This window comes from Amphiura filiformis, chromosome 15 (genome assembly GCF_039555335.1).
Source record: "Amphiura filiformis chromosome 15, Afil_fr2py, whole genome shotgun sequence".
In the NCBI taxonomy this organism is placed as follows: Eukaryota; Metazoa; Echinodermata; class Ophiuroidea; order Amphilepidida; family Amphiuridae; genus Amphiura; species Amphiura filiformis.
Window position 1 is genome coordinate 18,097,771 of NC_092642.1, and position 21,222 is coordinate 18,118,992.

Genomic DNA, 21,222 nt, shown 5'->3' on the forward strand with positions numbered 1-21,222 from the left:
AGACAGCTATGTTGAAAATTTGAAAGCAGTGGCATATATGTGTTACTTCATAATTTGACTACTCAGTGCCAGAATTGGTTAAGTGCAATAGTAGCCATGTGTAGATGAGTACAATATATTATGTGTAAATTGCCAGATGTTCACAGGGCAGCTATTGCACCCCCTTCAGGCACCGAGCAGTCGAATTGTTGAGCACCCAGCCATTACATGTATGTTAAACTTCAGTGCAGTGGCGTACCGTGGCCGCCCCAACCCCGGGGGGCTGAAGAAGAAACAATTTTGCCGCCCCTTCCTTAACAGCCCGAAAAGGTTGACCTAATTTTTTCACGGTCGTTTGAAAAAGTGAAGAGCAAAAAAAAAAAAAAAAAAAAAAAAAAAAAAAAATTTTATGCTTTTGAAATTTTTGGCGCCTTTTTCTTTGCTAATTCATTTTGCCACCGCTTGCTTTTTGCCGCCCTGTTTTTGCCGCCTTCTTCTTCCGCCGCCTTTCGTTTTGCCGCCTCATTTTTGACTTCCGGGGGCTAGCCTAAAGCCCCCCAAAATACGCCATGCATGCAGTGTATATTGAACTGCAAATTAGTGACGTTCATACAATTACAAAGCCATGTATGTTCAATACCTAATAGTTCTGTAGTCTTTCATTTTCAAGTCAATTGCTCAGATTAATTTCAGCTGCACTCATAAATACAAAAAGTACTGTAGTTTAATACCTAAGATGTATATATAACTCTTTTAAAATATATTTCAAATAACATTTCAGTATCAATTTTTAGTTCACCAGCAATTTTTATATAGTTAAAAAACAAGGTCATACATTTTTATATTAACTATATCAAAAACCTTTAGCAATAAATACTTTTTACACACATATTTCAACTGTCAAATTCATATTGTCGGCAGAGTGCAACACTATCGTAAGTGCAGTAGAATGCAATAGCTGCCATTTGCAATATTTCAATAAATGTACTTACTTTTAACCAATAACACTAGAAAAAACACTCAACTACATGTAAAGGTGATATCTTGGGGTTAGCTTAGTGGCCATCAGGAAAGTATACAGAACATCAACACTTTACAATGAGCATGATGAAGGGATTGTGTTGCAAACAATAGGTGTTTTACAAAAGGCAACTATTACATTTTACTGCACTTACGATAGTGTTGCACTCTACCGACGATATAAACTTACAGGCAATTACCATTACCATTTTTCCAAGGCAATATTCTTATACTGTGTTAACCAATTTAAAAAAAATGTTTACTCTGAACCTTCATGTGGATGTTCCTGACTATGTGTGTCTGAAAACAGTGAGTGTAGAAACATTTGAATACTAAAACAACCACACCAGTTTGATTCACCATATAATTTGTGATGCGATCAAGCAAAATCAGTCGGAACTCGGCAATAATAAATTTTCAGTTGCTTACAGGATAGTAAAAAAGATTTACAAAGCTGGATTTTGCAGAAAACCCCATTGGAATTTAACAACCAGTTCCAAAAATATGAACAATTAAAGCGTTTCCAAAACAAGAGGAAACAAAGGGAAATATTTCCTTTATTCGGCTATATCTCAAAATCAATATTTCCGAGTTCCGACTGATTTTGCTTGATCGCATCACATTTAACAACTTAATTGGCTATTCCAATTAAAATCCACACTACCTCTGAGGATGATTTTGGAAACATCTTCCACAGAGGGAGTATGAATTTCAAATGGCGTTAACACATTAGGCAGCACCATATACGTTCCCCACACCTCTCAGAAAGATTCAATCTGAATATTCCACAGAGGGAGGATGAGTTTCAAATGGAGCTGCTTACCAATGTGTTCATTCCATCCCGTGGAAGACATTTAAAAATTCGCCCACAGAGGAAGTGTGGATTTTAAATGGAATTGCCCAAATTATGCTATCATTAAAGTGACAATCGGTAATTTTTGGTATAAAAATTGTGCCTAACTGCTCCACAAAATAATAAGCAATTAAAATAGATTAATTTGATCACAGTGATTCATACTTACTTCATAAAGTAAGGAGCACAGCTTATTAACACATTAATACTTGTCCCAAAAATGCCCATATCTGAATTTTGGGTATTCTGGTTATGCATATTATTGATTGTCTCTTTAATTAAAGAGCAATTAATGTAGCTTGGAAAGGTCGTCATTCTCTCTACTAGGAACACAGAAAACACCTGGGACATATTCAGCAGGTCATTTCAGATGTATTTACATATAACCTATTCTAAAATGGCCGCCTCATAAATTCTATGCCACAGCAACTAGCATTAAAATGTACAGCTTTAAATTTCATTTCATGTTTGATTTCAAAAACAAATAATCAACAACTAGTATGTAAGGTCAAACAAAAAAATAGTTTCACTCTAAACACCCTCTAGATTCTACTACATTGTTTTTGTATCAAAATCATTATCAGGCAATTCAACAACAAAATACTGTGAAGCCATATAATTTTTGACAAGGATTGGCAAATATGTAATGCTTCCTAATTTGTAATTTTATTTCTGTTTGGAAATTTGTCAATTTCACAATAATGTCATGTTGCAAACATATTGCTTTACAGTATAAAGATTTAGACCTCATTTTGAGCATGTAATCAAATCATACATACTGATGACGAGGTTGATTTCAAAAACTTCTAAATTTTGGTCACATTTTGGGGATACTAGGAGAATACTGATGCATTTTGTCTTTCTTTCATTTCAAGTTAGAATAACATTTTGATTACAGTTCAAGTTCATGAACATAAAGGGGGAAGTTTTTTCCTGCAAGACCTTACAAATTATGCCTCTACATTATCTTTTGTAAACCAAACATCTTAATATATAGTTGAATTTCAACTTTCATTATTTTACAAATTTATTGTTTCAGCTGATATACATGTTCAATTCATGATTGTAGTGTTGAAAAACATTCCGCCTATCAATGACTCCTTATTTACGAAGATACATCCCAGTACCCCACCCACTACAGTTTTGAATCACAATAAAGCCACACTTTTTCACATGTTAGACATCATGCTGAAATATCACTCACCAATTCACTGCACTAAGTTGTTTTGGGACAATTCTGCAACATATGATCATGAATTTCTGAAGCAGAATTTAAATCAACAGTGTGGCCAACTAAATCATCAGCCTTGATCATCGTTGGGCAGGAAAAACCTCCTGTATGTGTCTTTGGCCCCTGAACATGATTAAAGCAAAACTGGCAACAGGTTACACAGGAGGTTTTGCTTTAAACATGTTCAGGGGCCAAAGACACATACAAGGTTTTTCCGGCCCAATGACGACAAGTGGCTTTGAAAAACAAAGAACCTCAATCATTACAGTGGGCCACTTATCATCAGTGAACAAAGCTTTACGTAAAAGGATCATTTTCAAGATCACAGCACTAAAACAACAATATAGAGAAAAAGCTGTATCCTTGTTCAATAAATCAAACAATAATATTAAGGGTCCTTCGAGAAAATTTTTGTATGAAATCAGGTAAACTGTCTGGCATTGTGAGCGTATGTGTTTTTCGAGTTGTAAAATGCAGGGTTTAGAGTCAAAGAACGTTGATAAATTACTTTTAGGCTGCATTTTCAGATCAATGCTTATGTGACCATCAACCATATGAATGAGTTGAAATGCAGACAAGCTTTTTCTGAGATATTGGCAATTACAGCTTTCAAAAACTAAAAGAAAATGGTGCTTTTTGAAAGTTCATGTTCACAGATGATATCCCCTTGTCAATTTCAGGTACCCACCTTGGCATTTAGTCTAATAAGTACATTGTGATCAATCATTGTAATTATATCAATACATGAATACAAAACCCACCCAAGTCCATTCTTTGGCCAAGCATGGGAAAATGTTGCTTATACATAGGCCTATCATATGTATAAAATCCACTCTCTACATCTATTGAGCATGTGAAATACAGCATGATGTATGATGTTTGTTTTTTAATTTTCTCAAAATCACTTTCCTTGGGTGGGTTTTGTATTCAGCTATTCATATTCTGAATCCTGATGAGCAATTTTGAACAGTTCCTTATTTAAGTAGTCCTCGGGTGATCACTAATGACACCGAGCCATGTTGTTACATTTAGGGCCCTTAGCCTCTGTATATTTTGAGCCCTGACAGCTATCGTATATCTGGTTTCCAGTCTGCTATAATTGAAGACAGAGATAAAGACTAAAATGCATCTGACGTCACTGTCAATCAAATTCCCTACGATCCTTGATTGGTTAAATAGCGTGCAAAAGGAAGGTCGATTTATCTGGTACCGATCGGAGAAAAGGAATAGCAGAAAAAGGCGAAAAATTATATACTTTTACAAGTCGAAGAGCAACTTTTCTAGACATTGTTGACATGGTGCCTTTGGGAAAGAAAGTTTCCCGCTATAAAGACCTAACTTTTGAGATGGTTTGTATGTTTGAAGGTGCGCAACATTAACAATAAGGCGACCGATTTTACCGCCGCATTCAGTAACTCATCATCACGACACACTTGTAAACAAACCGTGCTCGAGTTTGATTGACAGATGACGTCAGATGCATTTTAGTCTTTTTATCTCTGTCTTCAATAATATATATTTCTGTGTTTATGGATAATGGTGAGGATCAGGTCCAAACATAGAAGGTCCAAATGGCCCATAGAAACCTTGTGGTACCTCATGCCCAGGGTGCTCAACAATGTCACTCTCAAGATGAAAGTTGTAATACGGATATCTTGGTGCATACATAAGTTTACCGAACGTGTAATCATAGCCACTCTTACTTGGTATCTCTTGAAGACCACCGACAGCAACTTCATAAGAAGGTGGGATTGTTAAATTGATGGCTATGGAAAAAAAAGAAAAATGGAATGGAAATATTATTGTCTTGATTAACAATATTAGTCAGAATATTCTAAATTTAATGCTATGGGTAAGTCTGCCATATTGGTTGAACACACATGGAGACCAAAATAATGTACCTCCGGCATAAAATCGGCAAAAGCCTGATATTTGCATCTTTTACACTTTGTGCCCCTAGCACTTAATAGCACACCTTATCAGCAAGATGTATTACTCGCGCAATGCAAATAAACACACACTTCAAATCAAAGTTTTCAAGGGTACGTGGGTCAAAAACTGAAGCTTCACTATTTTGACCTTTATGAGCAACATATATGGCAGAGTCAGTTCTCTTTGGGTCTAAAATCTTTGCTCTGGGCACAGCTTTTGGGCCAATGTCCCTATTTCTATTTCCGACATGCGTATTATTGGTACTAGGTATGGAACTTGTCGCGAGGCTGCCAGATACTACCATTCAGAAGCATTGCATTGAATCTGTGCCTGACATGAATTGGTATACTGGAATTAGAGAGTATTATATTCACTTTAGTCTGATCAGCTTGTAATCGGCGGGAAATGTTAGGCTTTTACCACTACGCCAAAAAGTAAATCCAAGTTAAGAGTGATAGAGTTGACTGTCTGGTTTATGTTGTGCTTGTCAAAGAAAGACGACAAAGTAATGGGCTTGCATTAATAATTTGTGATGTTCTGGGGAGATGTCACAAGGCAAATCTCGAAATAAAATATATTGATATTAATCTGCAATGTTATAAGGCCCGCCAATTGTGAGCTGATCAAACTATACACAAGATATAACAGAGACACTGTTGAGCAAATGTTCTCAAAACAGATCAAAAATAAGCAAATTAAGTACCGTACTCACTAGAAATATTATGATTCCCATCAGGAATCTTGTACACTCTGGTTTTGGGGGAGTGGTAGTGTTTCTAGATCTTATCAGCAATCTTTGTGACTGGTCTTGATGATGTCACATGGGTTGCTTGCCAATTGATGATCTGATCATAGATCTATTTGATAGGAATCAAAATATTTCTAGTGAGTACCTAATTTACTTATTTTGGATATGTTTTGAGAACATCTGCTTACCAGTGACTTTTATGAACGATCCTGATGAATCTGTTCAGAGAAGGATATCAGAGAACTTCCAAACTTTGTTGCCACAGTACCGGATACACTGTATAAACACAGAAGCAGGGTTCTGATTAGCTGATCAAGCACAGCATGAAACACTGGCACTTTATTTGCTCAACAAACTGTATATAGCGCAACCCAGTTCTTTTCTACATGATAAACAGAGTGTGTGTGCTGGCATTTAACTGACGCACCATTAGCAGCATAATCACTTCCCATTCATTGAAGTTGCTTAAGTTTGAGATTTGTCTGCCTTACATGAAGCTGGCAACAGCCAAAAAAAGTATACTTACATGATGGTTGTTTGGTGATCACTCTGGCATTGTCCGTCACTGGTGAGAAGGCACTACTGAGGGGCACATGCCCTATAGCGATGGGTATTTTGACAATAGCATCAAATGGTGTCCCTCTCACATCAGCTTCAAACTGTAAATAATTAAGGATACATCAAATATTTAATTCTACATTACAATTTTGGCAAAAGTATTTCACAAAAATTAAATTTCCAAGTTCCGAGAAATAGCACTTGCAACCTCGGACAGAATGACGGGAGTGATAGAAGGACGGATGGATGGACAACCAGGAAACATAATAACACCGATGGAGGCATAAAAATGTGTCAAAAACACAATACCTTTCGCACCGACTATGTATACTTTTTACACTAGTATTATATGAGCATAATATGCACAACTCATTTTACCCCCTCCCCCTTACCCATCCCCTCCAGCGTCACTTTAGGCCAGTTTCTGGAATTTACAAATACTGCCTGTGGACCAGATTGAACCACAAATACACAAAGATTGGGACAATCACAACAACCACTGAATAAAACCTACACAAATAGTAACATTTGGTATGTTGAGAAAAGCTCAGATGCAGAACCGGATAAATGCCATTTTCAAACTTTTTTACCACCAACATCTGCCCTAACCAGTATAATATTACCTTTTTTTGATACCCTACCCTAAATTTCAAGGTAAATATTTGCAGCTACGATCAAAGGTAGAACAGAATTTCTTCTTATTTCCTTTATATTTTACCAAAGTTATATTTGCCAATATCTCATATTGAGAAAAATGCATGGATATCATATTTTGCATCTGAACTTTTCATGCAAACACAGTTAACCCCTGAGCACTACCTGCCTATCTAAAATTGCCCCTGATTGGTCAATTACATGATATCTCCACTTTAATCACCAATCAGAATGGAGCTTTGCAAATAATTCACCCAAATTTTTTGGTGTGGTGAAATTATTCTAACAATGTTGCTGATTGGGCCAATTGATAATGAAACCTTCTTTTTGGCCAATCGGCAGGTAGTTCTCATGGGGTTAAGAGAATTACATTTCAACACTTACTTTTCTATTTGTCACGCTGATGGGCACACATACACCAGATGTTGTTTTTTAGGGGTAAACACGTCACACAAGCACATGCATGATTACTCATTGGAGCTAAAAATTACAAACAATGCAAGATATTAGGTTCAAGTTTTAAGTGGAAATTTCAGTTTTTACTAATAAATACAGCAAAATTGCTTATTATGGATAAAAAAAACCCACTGCAGTACAATCATCATGCAAGACTGCTTTCTTTAGTTTTTATATAAAAACAGGGAAAATCTGTTGCAACTAACCAGCAGGGAACCAAAACATGGATCCAAAAGGTTACAACAGTGTCATACTAGCAATGGAGAAAATTAAAAACAGGTAATGACACAACATCCAATGGGGGAATAACACAAAATGTATAAACAAATTTAAAAACCCGACATTTGTCAAAACTTTTCTTTTCCAAGGAATATTCCAAGGAACAGAATATAGTAGGGATTGAGAGCAGGTCTCTAATTTTGAAAAAGAAAAGTTTTGTCTTTTCGAAACGTTGGGTTTTTAACTTTGTTTATACCTTTTGTGTTATTCCCCCATTAGATGTTGTGTCATATTTGCCCTGTTTTATATCTATAGTCTTAGTTGCTGAATTGAACAAGGAATTGAATTGTACATTAACAATCACCATTACTTCATGTCAGCACAAGTGACTGGTGTTTACCACAAAACGTACAATGTGGAAAAAAGTTATTAGGGCTAAATACATATCAAATTGAGGGTCAAGCAAGTACCATTCCCTGCCATGCTTGTCATGACTGTCAGGACACATACAGACAAACAATTGTATTATGGCCTTATTTCTGTTCATTTTAACATCCTAATACCTCTGAACCCTCACCACCAATCAATACTAGACAATACTAGGAAAACATGATATTGCAGGATTCAATTCAACATCAAAAATTTTCGGTCCCCACCCCCCTTCTTTTAAGATTTCTGGCGAAAAAAATTGGTTCAACAATTCAGTGAAATTGAGACACACATTGTTAAAATGAAAAAAAAATACCCTCTGGGTAATGTGTTCCCGGTGGGGTCACTCCCTGGCAGTGGGGACACGTAGGACAGTTACCACAAGTACAAATTACCCCCTTTCGCAGTCGATTTCAAGGACAAATCGTGAAATTTTACCTCCTTTTTTACTCCAAAACAAGGACAAAATGGTACTCTGAAACACCCCTATTTTTAGATTCCGAGAACACATTTGCTATTTTGACCATTTCAACATTTCAAGGACGAGGCTTTTATGAATGTTTTATGAATCTGGCCAGCTATCCACGGGGATCGGGAGAAAGTTAATAAGAACCCCTTTTTTTTTCAATTTCATGGACACTTGTGCGATAAAACACCCCTATTTTTCCAATTTCACTGACAATTTTGTCCGCGGACAAGCCCTAAAAATGACCCCTTTTTCCGCAATTTTGGTAACGATCGTGCGGTCAGTATTGCAAGTTGAGTGACCCCACTGGGAATGTGTTATAAAGCTTCAGAGGAAAGAGTCACAATTGAAAGAATACAAAAAATGGAATATATATACCCCTTCTGCAAAATGCTTAAAGAAAACCCTGCTTAAGGTCAGCAACTATTTTAAACTGTTTCAATTTGGTAGTTCACAGCATCTTGTGAATGGTAGTGAGCTTTGACAAAAATGCATTGATCATTTCATAGCTAGTGTGTAGAAGAATTCAAATATCACAGATATATTTTTGCAGGTCCTGTTGTTCTTGAGTTATGTTGTAAAAACGTACATAACTCATTCAGAACAATAATCAAGCAAGTTTTCAAAGTGTATGGTTTCCAAAAGATCAAAGTGTTGTTTTTCAATAATATATCGATTTAGATAATAATAATGATAATGACCAACAATATCTTGTCTACTCTTAATAATGCCAATAGAAACTGAAACAGTTCTGCATCAGTGCGCATCACAGTGAAAGCACAATGCATAGCCATCAGACCTGTAGGTAACCTAATGCTGCCATAACTTCAGACAACTTACAATGAATCTGCCCTTACCTCTACATAGTACTCAATATCCAGGATACTGCACCCTACTAATCCCGATGCAGGACATGCTGGTACAATGATTGGTTTTCCTTCAAATGTTAATGTACTGACTCCATCACAGCCTTCTCCCTCCACACTGGCTATCTTCCTTTTCTCTTTCTTCACATGCTCTTTTCCCACACCCTTACGTCTAGCACGATATGACACCAGCTGTGTGTAAATAAAGAAGGAATATATTAATTCACTAGGTTATGGTTGTGCATGCTACATTGCCAAAGTTTTAAGCTGGATTTTATCATAAAACATGCAAAGCTTTCCACCTGGATAGAGTCCAACTGGGAATGAGGTAATGGAGACACAGGGGGTAAGAAGTTCAAATGGAATAGCACACTTACAGGGATGTAAGTAACCCTGAAGAAAAAATACGGAAAATTGGGGAAAAAGCAAGTAAATTCTGGATAAAAAGCCCCAAAATGGGCTGAAAATAAAAGAAATTGTGTAAATCTGGACTACAAAAAAACCTGAATTCTGTAAAAATACAGAAAACTTACATCCCTGCACTTACCTGCATAAGTTTAGCACTGCAAGATACAATAGCAAGACGTGTTTGGTTGTCAACATAGCCCGTCACCCAGATGTCTTCTCCTGGTACATAACCACATTTGTCTGTTTCTGCTGATACTCTGATAGGTCCGCTCTCACAGCATAAACAGCAAATTCGCTTCTCTATTTCATCTTTTTTAGGTGTCTAAAATACATGATAAAATGATAATATAAACACAACTTTAATTTCTCTTTTTTCCTCATTTCTATGTGACTTTCTCCTCTTTTCCTTCCTCTCTTTCTTACCCTTTTATTTTTCTCTCTTTTCTCCTCTCTTCTCCCCATTATTTTTCTGTCATCTCTGATAAATTGGTTCATACACATCCCCACACCCCCATACATAAAAAGAAAGAAAAAAAGTGCAATGATTTATAGTGCACTACACACAGGTACAATGCCTCAAACCTATGCACACTTTACATACATTCCTAACTCAAAATATGTTCTGAACTTTCTTGCATTTCATTCTCACTTGTAACTTGTCAGATCTAAAATTTTAACTTCAATTTGTGACACAATCTGGTCTATGGGGGGCCAAAGGAGGCATTTTTAAAAATTGAGTTACTGTAATTATTACATTAAACATACAATAATAGCCTATCATTTACTGAAAACACCAAAGTTTCTAAAGTTATGAAGTTTTTGGATGCCTATTTTCTTATGTATTTTATTGTTTTTTACTCCATATTTTTACCTTTATCTCAGTTTCAAATTTGCCGCCTTTGGCACCCATGGACCAGATCGTGTCACATTTTAAGAATTGTGTTATGCTACAGAAAAATTGCAAGACAGATGATGTTTCAGAAGTCATTTAATATGCATTTTAGTCCCATATCATGCATTTAAACCCATATCGTTTACTTAGCTAGCCAATCATTCACCTGTCATTTTGGATGAGCAGTTAGCTCCTGGGCTAGAGAAAATGAATGTCTTTGACAGATTATAACAATTATAACAATTTCTAGCAAAGACACTATATACCAAGTACGAAATTAAATAAGCACTTCACAATGCACTTGTCCTCTTGTTCGCTTGTCCAAAAATTAAGGCGGACAACTTTACCTCAGAGTTCATATTGACGTCATATCTGAATGTCATTGTATCATCACAGTCTCTGACAGTATTCTCTTAACTACAAATTTCTCATTTACTTTTTCCCAATCACCACCCATAATGCACACTGTATGCCATGGTGTCCACTTTTAGCAGCATGTTTAGTTCAAAATTTTTCATGAACCATTTCACTGATTGAACCATGGTGGTGCCAGTGATTGAGATCCGCATGAGATCCGCATGATGGAATGGCAAATTTGATTTTTTTTTGCACACAAATATATCACACATTTTTTGGACAACTTATAACATTTTAAGAACAAGCACAATCTATATTTCGAGGAATACGCTGATTACATTCATTATTGCATGATTTTGCAATTTATTTTTTTAAAGCAAGATACAACATATGTTGAGAAAATAAAAGGACTTACCCCTGCTTGCTCTGATATTGTGTTCAGATCCAATCCCACTCCAACTATGCTAAAGAATTTCTGTGTTACATGGTCAAACTTAAACGGTCTGTCGATTTTGGACATGACTTTATATCGGACATGACCATATTCTGCTTCAAATGGATCTGGCAATGGGATTTGAGGAATGTGAAACGAGAATGGGAACTTGTGTTCTCCTGTATTCAGGCACAGATCTGCATCCTCATATGATTCATCTAGAAGAAAAGGTTGGACACATGGAATTAAAGAATATATACAATAGGAATTTTTGTTTTTAATATCCTCTACCATGTGACAGACGACAGGTAGGTCCAATATTTTGAGTAGTGGATACCGGCATAGCAAAATTTGCCCTCATAAAATCTCAATGAACAAAACTTGTTTGCAACTTCATGTCTTCAGTTGCGCATACTGTAAACGTGTGCAAGTACTATTACCCACTAGGTCTACATTGTATGCATACACCCGCTACATATATGCACCTCTACAAGCATGTTACACATCAATACTCATGACTTGGAGTCGTCCAAGGCCTGATAGACGACACCCGTCCCAGAATCATGCAATTGTTCAATCAGATTATGTGACTATGAACTAGACCACTTGTAAGTCAGTAGAGACTTTAAATTTAAAGATATAGGATCTTCTAATTACATGAACAATTACGATCTAATAACTTTAAAATAATCCCCCTTCTCAAATTAGCGTTTCTAATATAAATATGGTAGATTTAATACCATAGAGCATTACACATGGGGCTACATATTAAATGTACATATGTATTCCAAGTTCGGACTCCTTATAGTCCCAACGATATACCATGGATCGAGGTACATGTAACACTGTGATGCGATCAAGTGAAGTGAGTCATTTGTCAACCAAGCACTTACCTCTCCCTGCTAGGAGTTTTTTGACTTCAAAGTATTTTTCTTTTGATGTGTACTTGACATCATCATCAGCTTTCTCTTCTTCTGACCATTGAGTTCTGGCATTGCCTTTGAATTTAACCTGGATACCTGTTTGAAGAAAAACAAGATTTTTTTTTTTTTTAAATCACTCTTTATTCATTAAAAAACACAAAGAATGGAAACATGAAACCCAGGACAGGGTTTGGGAAGACCCAAACCCATGCAGGGTAGACATCAAAAACAGCACAAATAACAATTAAATATATAAAACACATTTCATCAAAAGGCAAGGTTAATAGAAAACATTGCAAGCTATATAATTGATAGTTTTAAATTTATGATCTCAACACAAAATAAAGACGTACTGTAGTCAAATGTTTGGTCACAACTTTGTTGACCTTCCCCTGGAGACTGGCAAGCCAAGTTTGGGATCAGTGACCTTTTGGATACTTGACAGGCATTGGAATTAAGATGCCATGATTTACATCGCATATAGGCTGTAGAAGTTTGTCAGTTGACAGAGATAAGTGACCCGGTAAGTGACCTAGGCGTGTTTGTTGCAGGATGGTGAGCCTGTGTACCTTGTGTACAGGTCTCTCTTACTTACTACCGGTAACTTAAAAACTTTTTCTGCTAAAACCTTTTTAGATGTGCTAATAACATTGTAGACTTTCAAAAAAAGCAAACCTGTAATGATATAGGGTGTTCAAAAGTCATAATTTGTATGATTTTATGACATTATCAATCAAAACTTTTTTCCTCCATGCCCCACACAAAAACCAGTAGCATATATATTTGAATTCCTCATCATATAAATATGAAATATGAGCTTCAGAACATTTCTGATCATAAATGAATACTTAATTAGTACAGTAACATATAGGAAAAGCTTATACGCTATAACCCATGACAGAATGCAGCACACTTGCAACAAATTAACTTAGTTCGGAGTAAAACTGGTCACATTTCAAACTAGACAAAAATACCAAAACAATGGTATAATATCCATCTCAATACCTTGCTGGGTTATGAAGTTACATTAAAAATATATATTTGTGAGGCACTAAAAATCAACATCTCCGATACTTTAACACATGCCTCAGCAACCATAGGATCCTCCACCACTGACTTCACATCGTTTGAATATCTCAAGAAGTAAATAAAGTGTGAAGTTCTTACTTTTCACAATTTTAGCTAGATAAATAAGCAAAAGATGAGACCAAAACTAGTTCAGTACCCCTCCCCATTCTTGAGATCTGGGACAAAAAGTCATGAAAAAAAAATGAAAAAATGTAACACTCCCACCTTCTCCTATACCCAGGGTGTTAGCCAGGATACAGAAACTGCCTGTCCAAAATTAATTTGTTAGCCAGGATCCAATATCGATCCATGGGGTCCAATATCGATTCTGCAACATGATCGATCACATTTGTTTCAACGTACATACTGAATTCTAAGAGGTCTGCATAACTCCCAATATTTTTATCTCCATTAAGTTGATACATAACTAATACAGTATACATGACAAGCCACTATTGCTTTAAAAAAATCATTCATCTTACACTAAAATCTGTAAGTCACTTTCAGCACATAAAGTATTGAACTTGTTGACTCCAGATTCACTAAATTTTCTGCCGTCTTATGAACGTGTTGATGATTTTTCCACCAGTCTATTTTTGACTTTGGCCGTACAAAACACGGGTGGACGGCCCCCTGGCTAACACCTTGCCTATACTCCAAATCATGACGCACCATAGTAATCGAAAACAAAACGGGCTGATCTTTTCTGGACCATTTCGATCTTGTTGGAAAGAACTTTGGTGTGCGGGTTCCATACAGCTGATGAGTACTTTACCAGTGGTGTCACAGGGCATGTATCTGCTTCCTTGGTGGATTATGGGCAAGAATATAAACATACATTTATCTTGATAAATTTGAGAGTACGGTTTGCTTTGGATGTTATTTGGTTAATTCCAAGTGAATTTGTTTACAAGTGATAAACACGCCCGAGTAGGGGTGGCCATCAGCTTCACTCAATATTATGTCAAAAAGTTTGCAATCAAAGTGTTTGGGGGATCTAACATGAGTTATAGATGCATTATATGTATGAAACACTTTGCATGTTTGTAGGGTTAAAACACAATCCAATTTTTCTCCCATTTAACCAAGGGGTGGAGCTCCCCAGCATCAAAATTATTTTGAATTTCATGCAAACACAGTCAACTGCAAATAGACGAATAGATGATTGCAATTGCAAGTTATCAGGAAGATCATATGTGTAAAAAATCGAGAAACAGCAGGCACGAACCAAGCACCGTGGTCCGTGCCCCGGCCTGAGCTGAGGGATGCCTGAAACAACATCGGCCCAGGTCGAGTGTTTGCCATCAACGATGGCACTTAGACAGAATAATCAGTCGATTATACATACTATAAAATCGACTGAACTGTTCCTATCTACCGCGTTTGGGCATGGTGTTATTGATGTCACTTTTGAGTTTAATTTGTCTCACCTGCACATATGAAGCACTCCAAATTGTTGCTTGTATACAATAGAAGGTTTGGGTGTACAATCGACGTAAAAAGTCGTTCTGCATTCGTTAAAAAAGACCAATTTGTAGTCACGTCTTCAGCACAATCTCGTTGTGTCCTGCCTGTTTATTTTCAAATGCAAAATGACTGGCCCTAAAGGTTAATTGATTGTGTTGACCTCATATTGATCATCCATTTCTCAAATAGGGGTGTTTTCTATCACATTGGTGGACATGCTGACCATTTCATCCAAACAGTGAATAGCGCCATCTATAAAATCTCCCTCAAGAAACAATGGAATAACCCATGTCATTTGCAGATGACACAGGTCATACCGGGTCAACCATGATCAATTTTGACAGAACAACGTGGGGATTGAGCTCTCCAACTGACTTGCAAGAAAGGGCCAAGAAATTTCACTTTTTTCAGTGCACATCGAGAAACCTGAAGTATTGCAATAGAGTGAGAAGTAAGTGGTTATCACTATAGGTTCACAAAGGGAATTTTATACAGTCATAAAAGGGTGAAAATAACATGTAAAACAGAGGATGTAAATACCGACATCCTTCTCGAATCTAAAACATAGCGTAATAGTACGGCACTAGATGGCCCTCTGGACTTGGTGCTTAAAAAAGGTGCTGATCCCCCGGGGGGGGCACTCACATGGTAAGGTGGTACGGGTATGTGCGGCGGTCAAGGGTCCCTTTTTCAGGCTCTCCGGCAGTTCCTTAAGCCCCACATTTGAATCTAATCCAGTTCTTTGAGCCTCAAACTGAGACAATTGTAGCTCTTTAAGCTCAAATTTGGAAAAAATTCGGAAATTTTTAGCTCAACAGCCTATAATTTGACCCAAAGTTCAGTTCTTCAAGCCCCTATTTTACCCGAAAATCAGTTCTCAGTTCCCAAAGTGCGGCGCTCCGCGCCGCACACCCCTACCAAAATTTAAGTTGAGTGCCCCCCCCCGGGGCTGATCCATCTGTGTGTTTTGTTATGAATATATCATAGTGTTGTGCAGTGTTCGAAATAAGCACTTATCCTCTTGTCCAAAAATCACTGGGAAAACCATATTCATAGCTCCTGTCCCAGACAACCACTATATTTTACCTCTAAAATATGACACATTTTGGGGATAACCAAAATGTTTTGAGGACAAGCAGAATTTATGCTTTTGTTGTCCTCGGGACAACCTCCATATTTTCCTTATTTCGGACACTGGTGTTGTGCACCCTTACCCTACATGTACTATATTAGAAGCTTACGACATCATTATGATCATACATGTTAGGTATGCTAGGTGAATTCAAATTTGCCATCAAACTGCATCATTTTACATATCAAATTAAAGCCCTTGAGTAAAGAAAGCCAAAACTGAAAACATTTTTGTCAAAGCACTTTCCGTAACAAAGTTACATCTTGTTTTGTCAAAGATTGACTTTCATCAAAAAGATTCTGCTAGCAAAATTCCCCAAAACGGCATTTAGGGGTGTTTCTAGATCTTAGTCTCATGGCGATAGCAGCTTTTTTTAATGGAACTGCTATCAAAATCCCTCCAAAATTCCATGTGCGACTTGATTATCACCATAAAAAATCATATATTTGGGTCAAGTGAAGTATAGAAAACATATTTATGTAGGTTTCCTTCACTGACCTATTCTCGAAAAAAATTCAAATTTCTATGTAAATATGCATTGTGTTTGGGCCCCGGTCTCGGCGAATTTCGCTGACTAGCAAATGTGTTAACTAGTCTAAGGTTTGCCTGGGATACCTAATGTATATGATGTATTGATCATTAATGTTGATGTAAGCTTAATTTTGTACATAAAATGTCTGCACTTTGAAGATCTGTAACTCACCACGAATACCCTTTTTTGGCTCCGAGCATACTATCCTAACATAGCCCTTTATTATATCTCCTGGTCGAAATAATTCTGCGTCTTCGTCTTCAATGATTACTTCAAAAATCACGAGTTTCAGTTTCCCCATAATGAAATTCCAGACATTTTTTCATTGCATCGAATATGTACAGCCTGTGGTACATGGTCACGGATTGTCCCTATCATGTCAATTAAATTGAATTTCGCGGGAACTTTATTTTCATTGATTTGATTGAGACCATATTTTGGTATAGTGTTATGATTAGGGTTTGGATGATTGTATGTTTGTTTGTTTGTTTATTTATTTATTTATTTATTTATTTATTTATTTATTTATTTATTTATTTATTTATTTATTTATTTATTTATTTATTTATTTATTTATTTATTTATTTATTTATTTATTTATTCATTCATTCATTCATTCATTCATTCATTTATTTATTATTTATTTATTCATTTATTTATTTCATTATTTATTTATTCATTCTTTTATTTCTTTATTTATTTATTTATTTATTTTATTTTTTTATTAATTAATTAATTTATTAATTTATTAATTTATTTATTTATTTATTTATTTATTTATTTATTTATTTATTTATTTATTTATTTATTTATTTATTTATTTATTTATTTATTTACAACATGTATTCATAGTTAGACTACCTGAGAGTGCTCAATCCCAAGAAGGGAGCGCGTATAAAAATTCAAAGTTTCTATAAGGTCTAAACTTTGAATATTTATTTATTTATTTATTTATTTATTTATTTATTTATTTATTTATTTATTTATTTTCTTATTTATTTATTTATTTATTTATTTATTTATTTATTTATTTTTATTATTTATGTATTTATTTATTTATTTATTTTATTTTATTATTTTATCATACATTTATGTACATGCATGTTTTGGGTGTGTGGATGTGTAGGCCTATGTATTATTATATTATAGTGGGGGTTTTGGGGTTGGGGTTGTTTGTTTTTGTTGTTGTTTTCTTCTTCTTTCTTTTTTTATATAGGTCTATATATTTTCAAGTTATTTTTTTATTTATTTATTAATTTTACACTCTTTTTAATTAATTAATTATTATGATATACGGTATATGAGTAGAGCACTGCAAGTTTTAAAAGTCTGATTGCCTATAGGCCCTACAAATCGATAGTTGAGACTATAAACTCCAGTAGTGTTGCCAGAGAACATCAAGATAATTTATTTGTTTGTTTGTTTTATTTCAACAGCTCACATAAATATAAATTTTAAAACTTAAACAAAGGCAATATCAAACAAAACGAATTATGGAGTGGATGATCAGAAGAAGTCACCCCCTTTAACAAAAAAAGGTTACCATCAAAAGAATTAAAAAACAGATTTTCAGATTGTTTTAACTTTCTTATCAAATAAAAAATAAAAATGTCTAACAAATAATGTTAAGGGATCGCATAGCAACGTTTTAACAGTATTTTTGTGGGACACTAGAGCACATCAGACATATCGAATTGCATTTTGAATACGAGGAATGTCCTTCTGATATCAAGTAACACATTTTATGGCAAATTAATATTAAGAATTGATTTTTTTTTTTTTTTTTTTTTTCAAATTTAAAAGTCTTCGAAGTAAAATTGCGATGTCCTGGTTGCGATGGTTATTTGTGGAATGTCTAGGGTGTACGCTCTTGAAGCAGCAAAGTCCCTGTATTGTTGTTAAATGGTTTATGGAATGGTGTGGGCCGTAGTGGTCAGCGACAACCTGTAAAGTGTGTTGTATGAGGCTTGTGGATCAACGTCTGAGGCGTTGTGCCTCTGCGTAGCGCACTATTAATCACTGCGCATTTTTTTAAGTGTATGTATATAGCTGGGAGGAAAAGCCGACGATCATTTGAAAATTTTGACCGTTGGTATTGAAGATACACATTTTAGGTCTTTTGGGGGGAAATGTATTTCTTCCTTATATACATATCTGTATTTTTTACTCTTATAACGTGTGATTTTAATCCTCATTTTAATTAATAGCTAAGGTACTGACTTATCATACTGATGAAAATTCGCTTTGATTCGCCATAGTTGCACCAAATAAACTTCGATCAGATGAAACATGGTTGTGGACAAGGCGGGTGTCCGGATAATGGCAACCTTGAACGTCGCTGCCAATATCTTGTCGAAAGATGACTTGAGCCCTACACAAGTACCCAAAGTCATGTGGACAACAAGAGCTAACAATGAGCCAACCTGCCGGACAACGCACATGTCCCCTTTATGGCATCGAGGACATGGATGCAAAATATCGATCATTCCGATCGTGCAAACGCAATAAGACATGCGTATGATATTGTTCAAGTTGTTGAAGATATTTATGCATGTGTATTCACGCCATGATTTTGTTGTATATATGAAAAGCAATTATGTTATGTCGTCATTTACATAATTTTCAGTGGTCACTTTAAGGGAAGGGGTATGAACGTTTGGACAGTATTTATTGTGGGACATTAGAGCATATCAGACATATCGAATTGCATTCTGAATACGAAGAATGTCATTCTGATATCAAATAATTTTGATTTTTGAAATTCGCAATGTAATACACATTTTATGGCAAAGCATTAAAAATTGATATTTTTGATATTTAACAGTACTCGAAGTAAACTTTATAAATCTGATGATTAATACTTAACGTGTATGTAGGTGGGATGAAAAGCCGGCGATCAATTGAAAATTTTGACCTTTTATATTGAAGATATGGATTTTTTTCCAAAACACCAAAAAATTAGGTCTTTTGGGGAAAAATCCATATCTTCAATATGAAAGGTCAAAATTTTCAATTGATCGTCGGCTTTTCCTCCCAGCTACATATACTTTAAGAATATATCATTAGATTTATAAAAATTTACTTCGAGGACTGTTATATATCAAAAATTTGAAAAATATCAAATTTTTATAATTTGTCATAAAATTTGTACTATATTGTGATTTTCAAAAAATGAAAATTATTTGATATCAGAAATACGTGCTTCGTATTCAGAATACAATTCGATAGGTCTGAGGTGCTCTCATGTGCCACAAAAAATACTGTCGAAACGCAATAAACGCTCATTTTAGATCCCTTAAAGGCATTGACAAAATGAACTTCCAAGTAATCTACCTCAGGGAGAGCATTCGAATAGCAATTTACGCTATTTGTGTTATTTATATCTGCATGAAAAGCTTTTAAACTCAATAAGATATATTGGACGTTAAAATTAAGAGGGGGAGAAGTCGCACTTATTCTAACCTGCGTTGCTGGATATATGTACCATTTCCTTCGTTTGATGTTAACACTGACTGTCCTTACATATTCATGCCTGATACGGAAGTAGTATTTCTCCTGGTTTTTTCGGTCCTGTATAATTATATTTGAATTATATAAAAATATATATATATATATAAATATCCTCTCTATGGCTAGTCCTCAAAGGATAGGGGTGAAACTAACGAGATTTAAACAAAATATGGTCTACTTTTATGAAGTTGCCGGTAATATAGCCGAATGGGGGATCCAATCTTTGAGTAATGGAGGCAACCGAATCTCCAGATAACTTGGCTTCAATTCTTTCCTATAGGTGATTTGACTACTCGTATAGTGATATTGGTCTTACATCCCATTATTGCATTTTACAGGATTTATACAGCTGTTATTGCTTATGAAGTTGTAAAAGAATGGTTAAAACAACACCTTAATTTGCTGAAGTTGTAGATAAAGCAACAATAAAACACTGAACAATATAAGAGCCGCACGCCCGGCAATTGAGATTGCATTAAGAATTAATTTCCTTTCTTATATTAAAACTTGAGTGGATAAAAATCTTCCCCAGCACCCCATGGAGCAATTTTCTCGATGAAAACACGATTTTAAAAGATCTTATTTTTAGTTTTTTTAGATTTTGAGGTGAAGGAAGCCCTCTCTCTTCAACGCCCATTTCCGCCACAATACTCACACTTTACTTAACTTATATTTATATATTTATACATAGCATAGGCCCCCGGGCATAGGCCATCAGCATTTATGGATCCGACCTGAATTCAAAGGAACTATACACAATTACACAGGAAGCGCAAATCGGTTTCTCTAAAGATCGCTATAGAGGCATACATGGGTCTTTCTGATTATAATTTACAGAGTAGAGCAAAACGGCATTATGCCTATACACATACACTGTAAAAACAGTGTTTAGCGATTAAACACGTTTCTAAACACAATTTTGCCACCACTTTGTAAACATGTTTAAAAGCTAGACATCATGTGTCAAATTTCTCAACATTGGTCAGTGATGGTGTTTAATTTCTAAACATCTGACATCCATATTCTAAACATAAAGTTTCTAAACACATTCTTGCCACCACTTTCTAAACACTGTTTTTACAGTGTATT

At 35.4% G+C, this 21,222-nt stretch overlaps 1 protein-coding gene across 1 annotated transcript; it reads right to left on the bottom strand.

Moving 5' to 3' along the window:
* Window positions 1–585: 585 nt before the first annotated feature.
* On the bottom strand, window positions 586–16,955 carry LOC140171345 (arrestin domain-containing protein 3-like). Its single transcript, XM_072194584.1, has 7 exons — window positions 16,795–16,955; window positions 12,395–12,520; window positions 11,484–11,719; window positions 9,959–10,141; window positions 9,403–9,603; window positions 6,290–6,422; window positions 586–4,849 (listed from the first exon to the last, which is right to left on the bottom strand). Exons 1-7 carry the CDS (start codon window positions 16,922–16,924, stop codon window positions 4,611–4,613), a joined length of 1,248 nt encoding a protein of 415 aa, XP_072050685.1. The 5' UTR covers window positions 16,925–16,955; the 3' UTR covers window positions 586–4,610.
* Window positions 16,956–21,222: the final 4,267 nt, after the last annotated feature.

Coding starts and splice junctions, on each gene's coding strand:
- LOC140171345 (XM_072194584.1), bottom strand. CDS start 16,924: ATGGGGAAACTGAAACTCGTGATTTTTGAAGTAATCATTGAAGACGAA. Junction 11,720..12,394: donor AAAACTCCTAGCAGGGAGAG/GTAAGTGCTTGG, acceptor CTTTTCTTCTAG/ATGAATCATATGAGGATGCA. Junction 9,604..9,958: donor GCAGTGCTAAACTTATGCAG/GTAAGTGCAGGG, acceptor ATTTACACACAG/CTGGTGTCATATCGTGCTAG.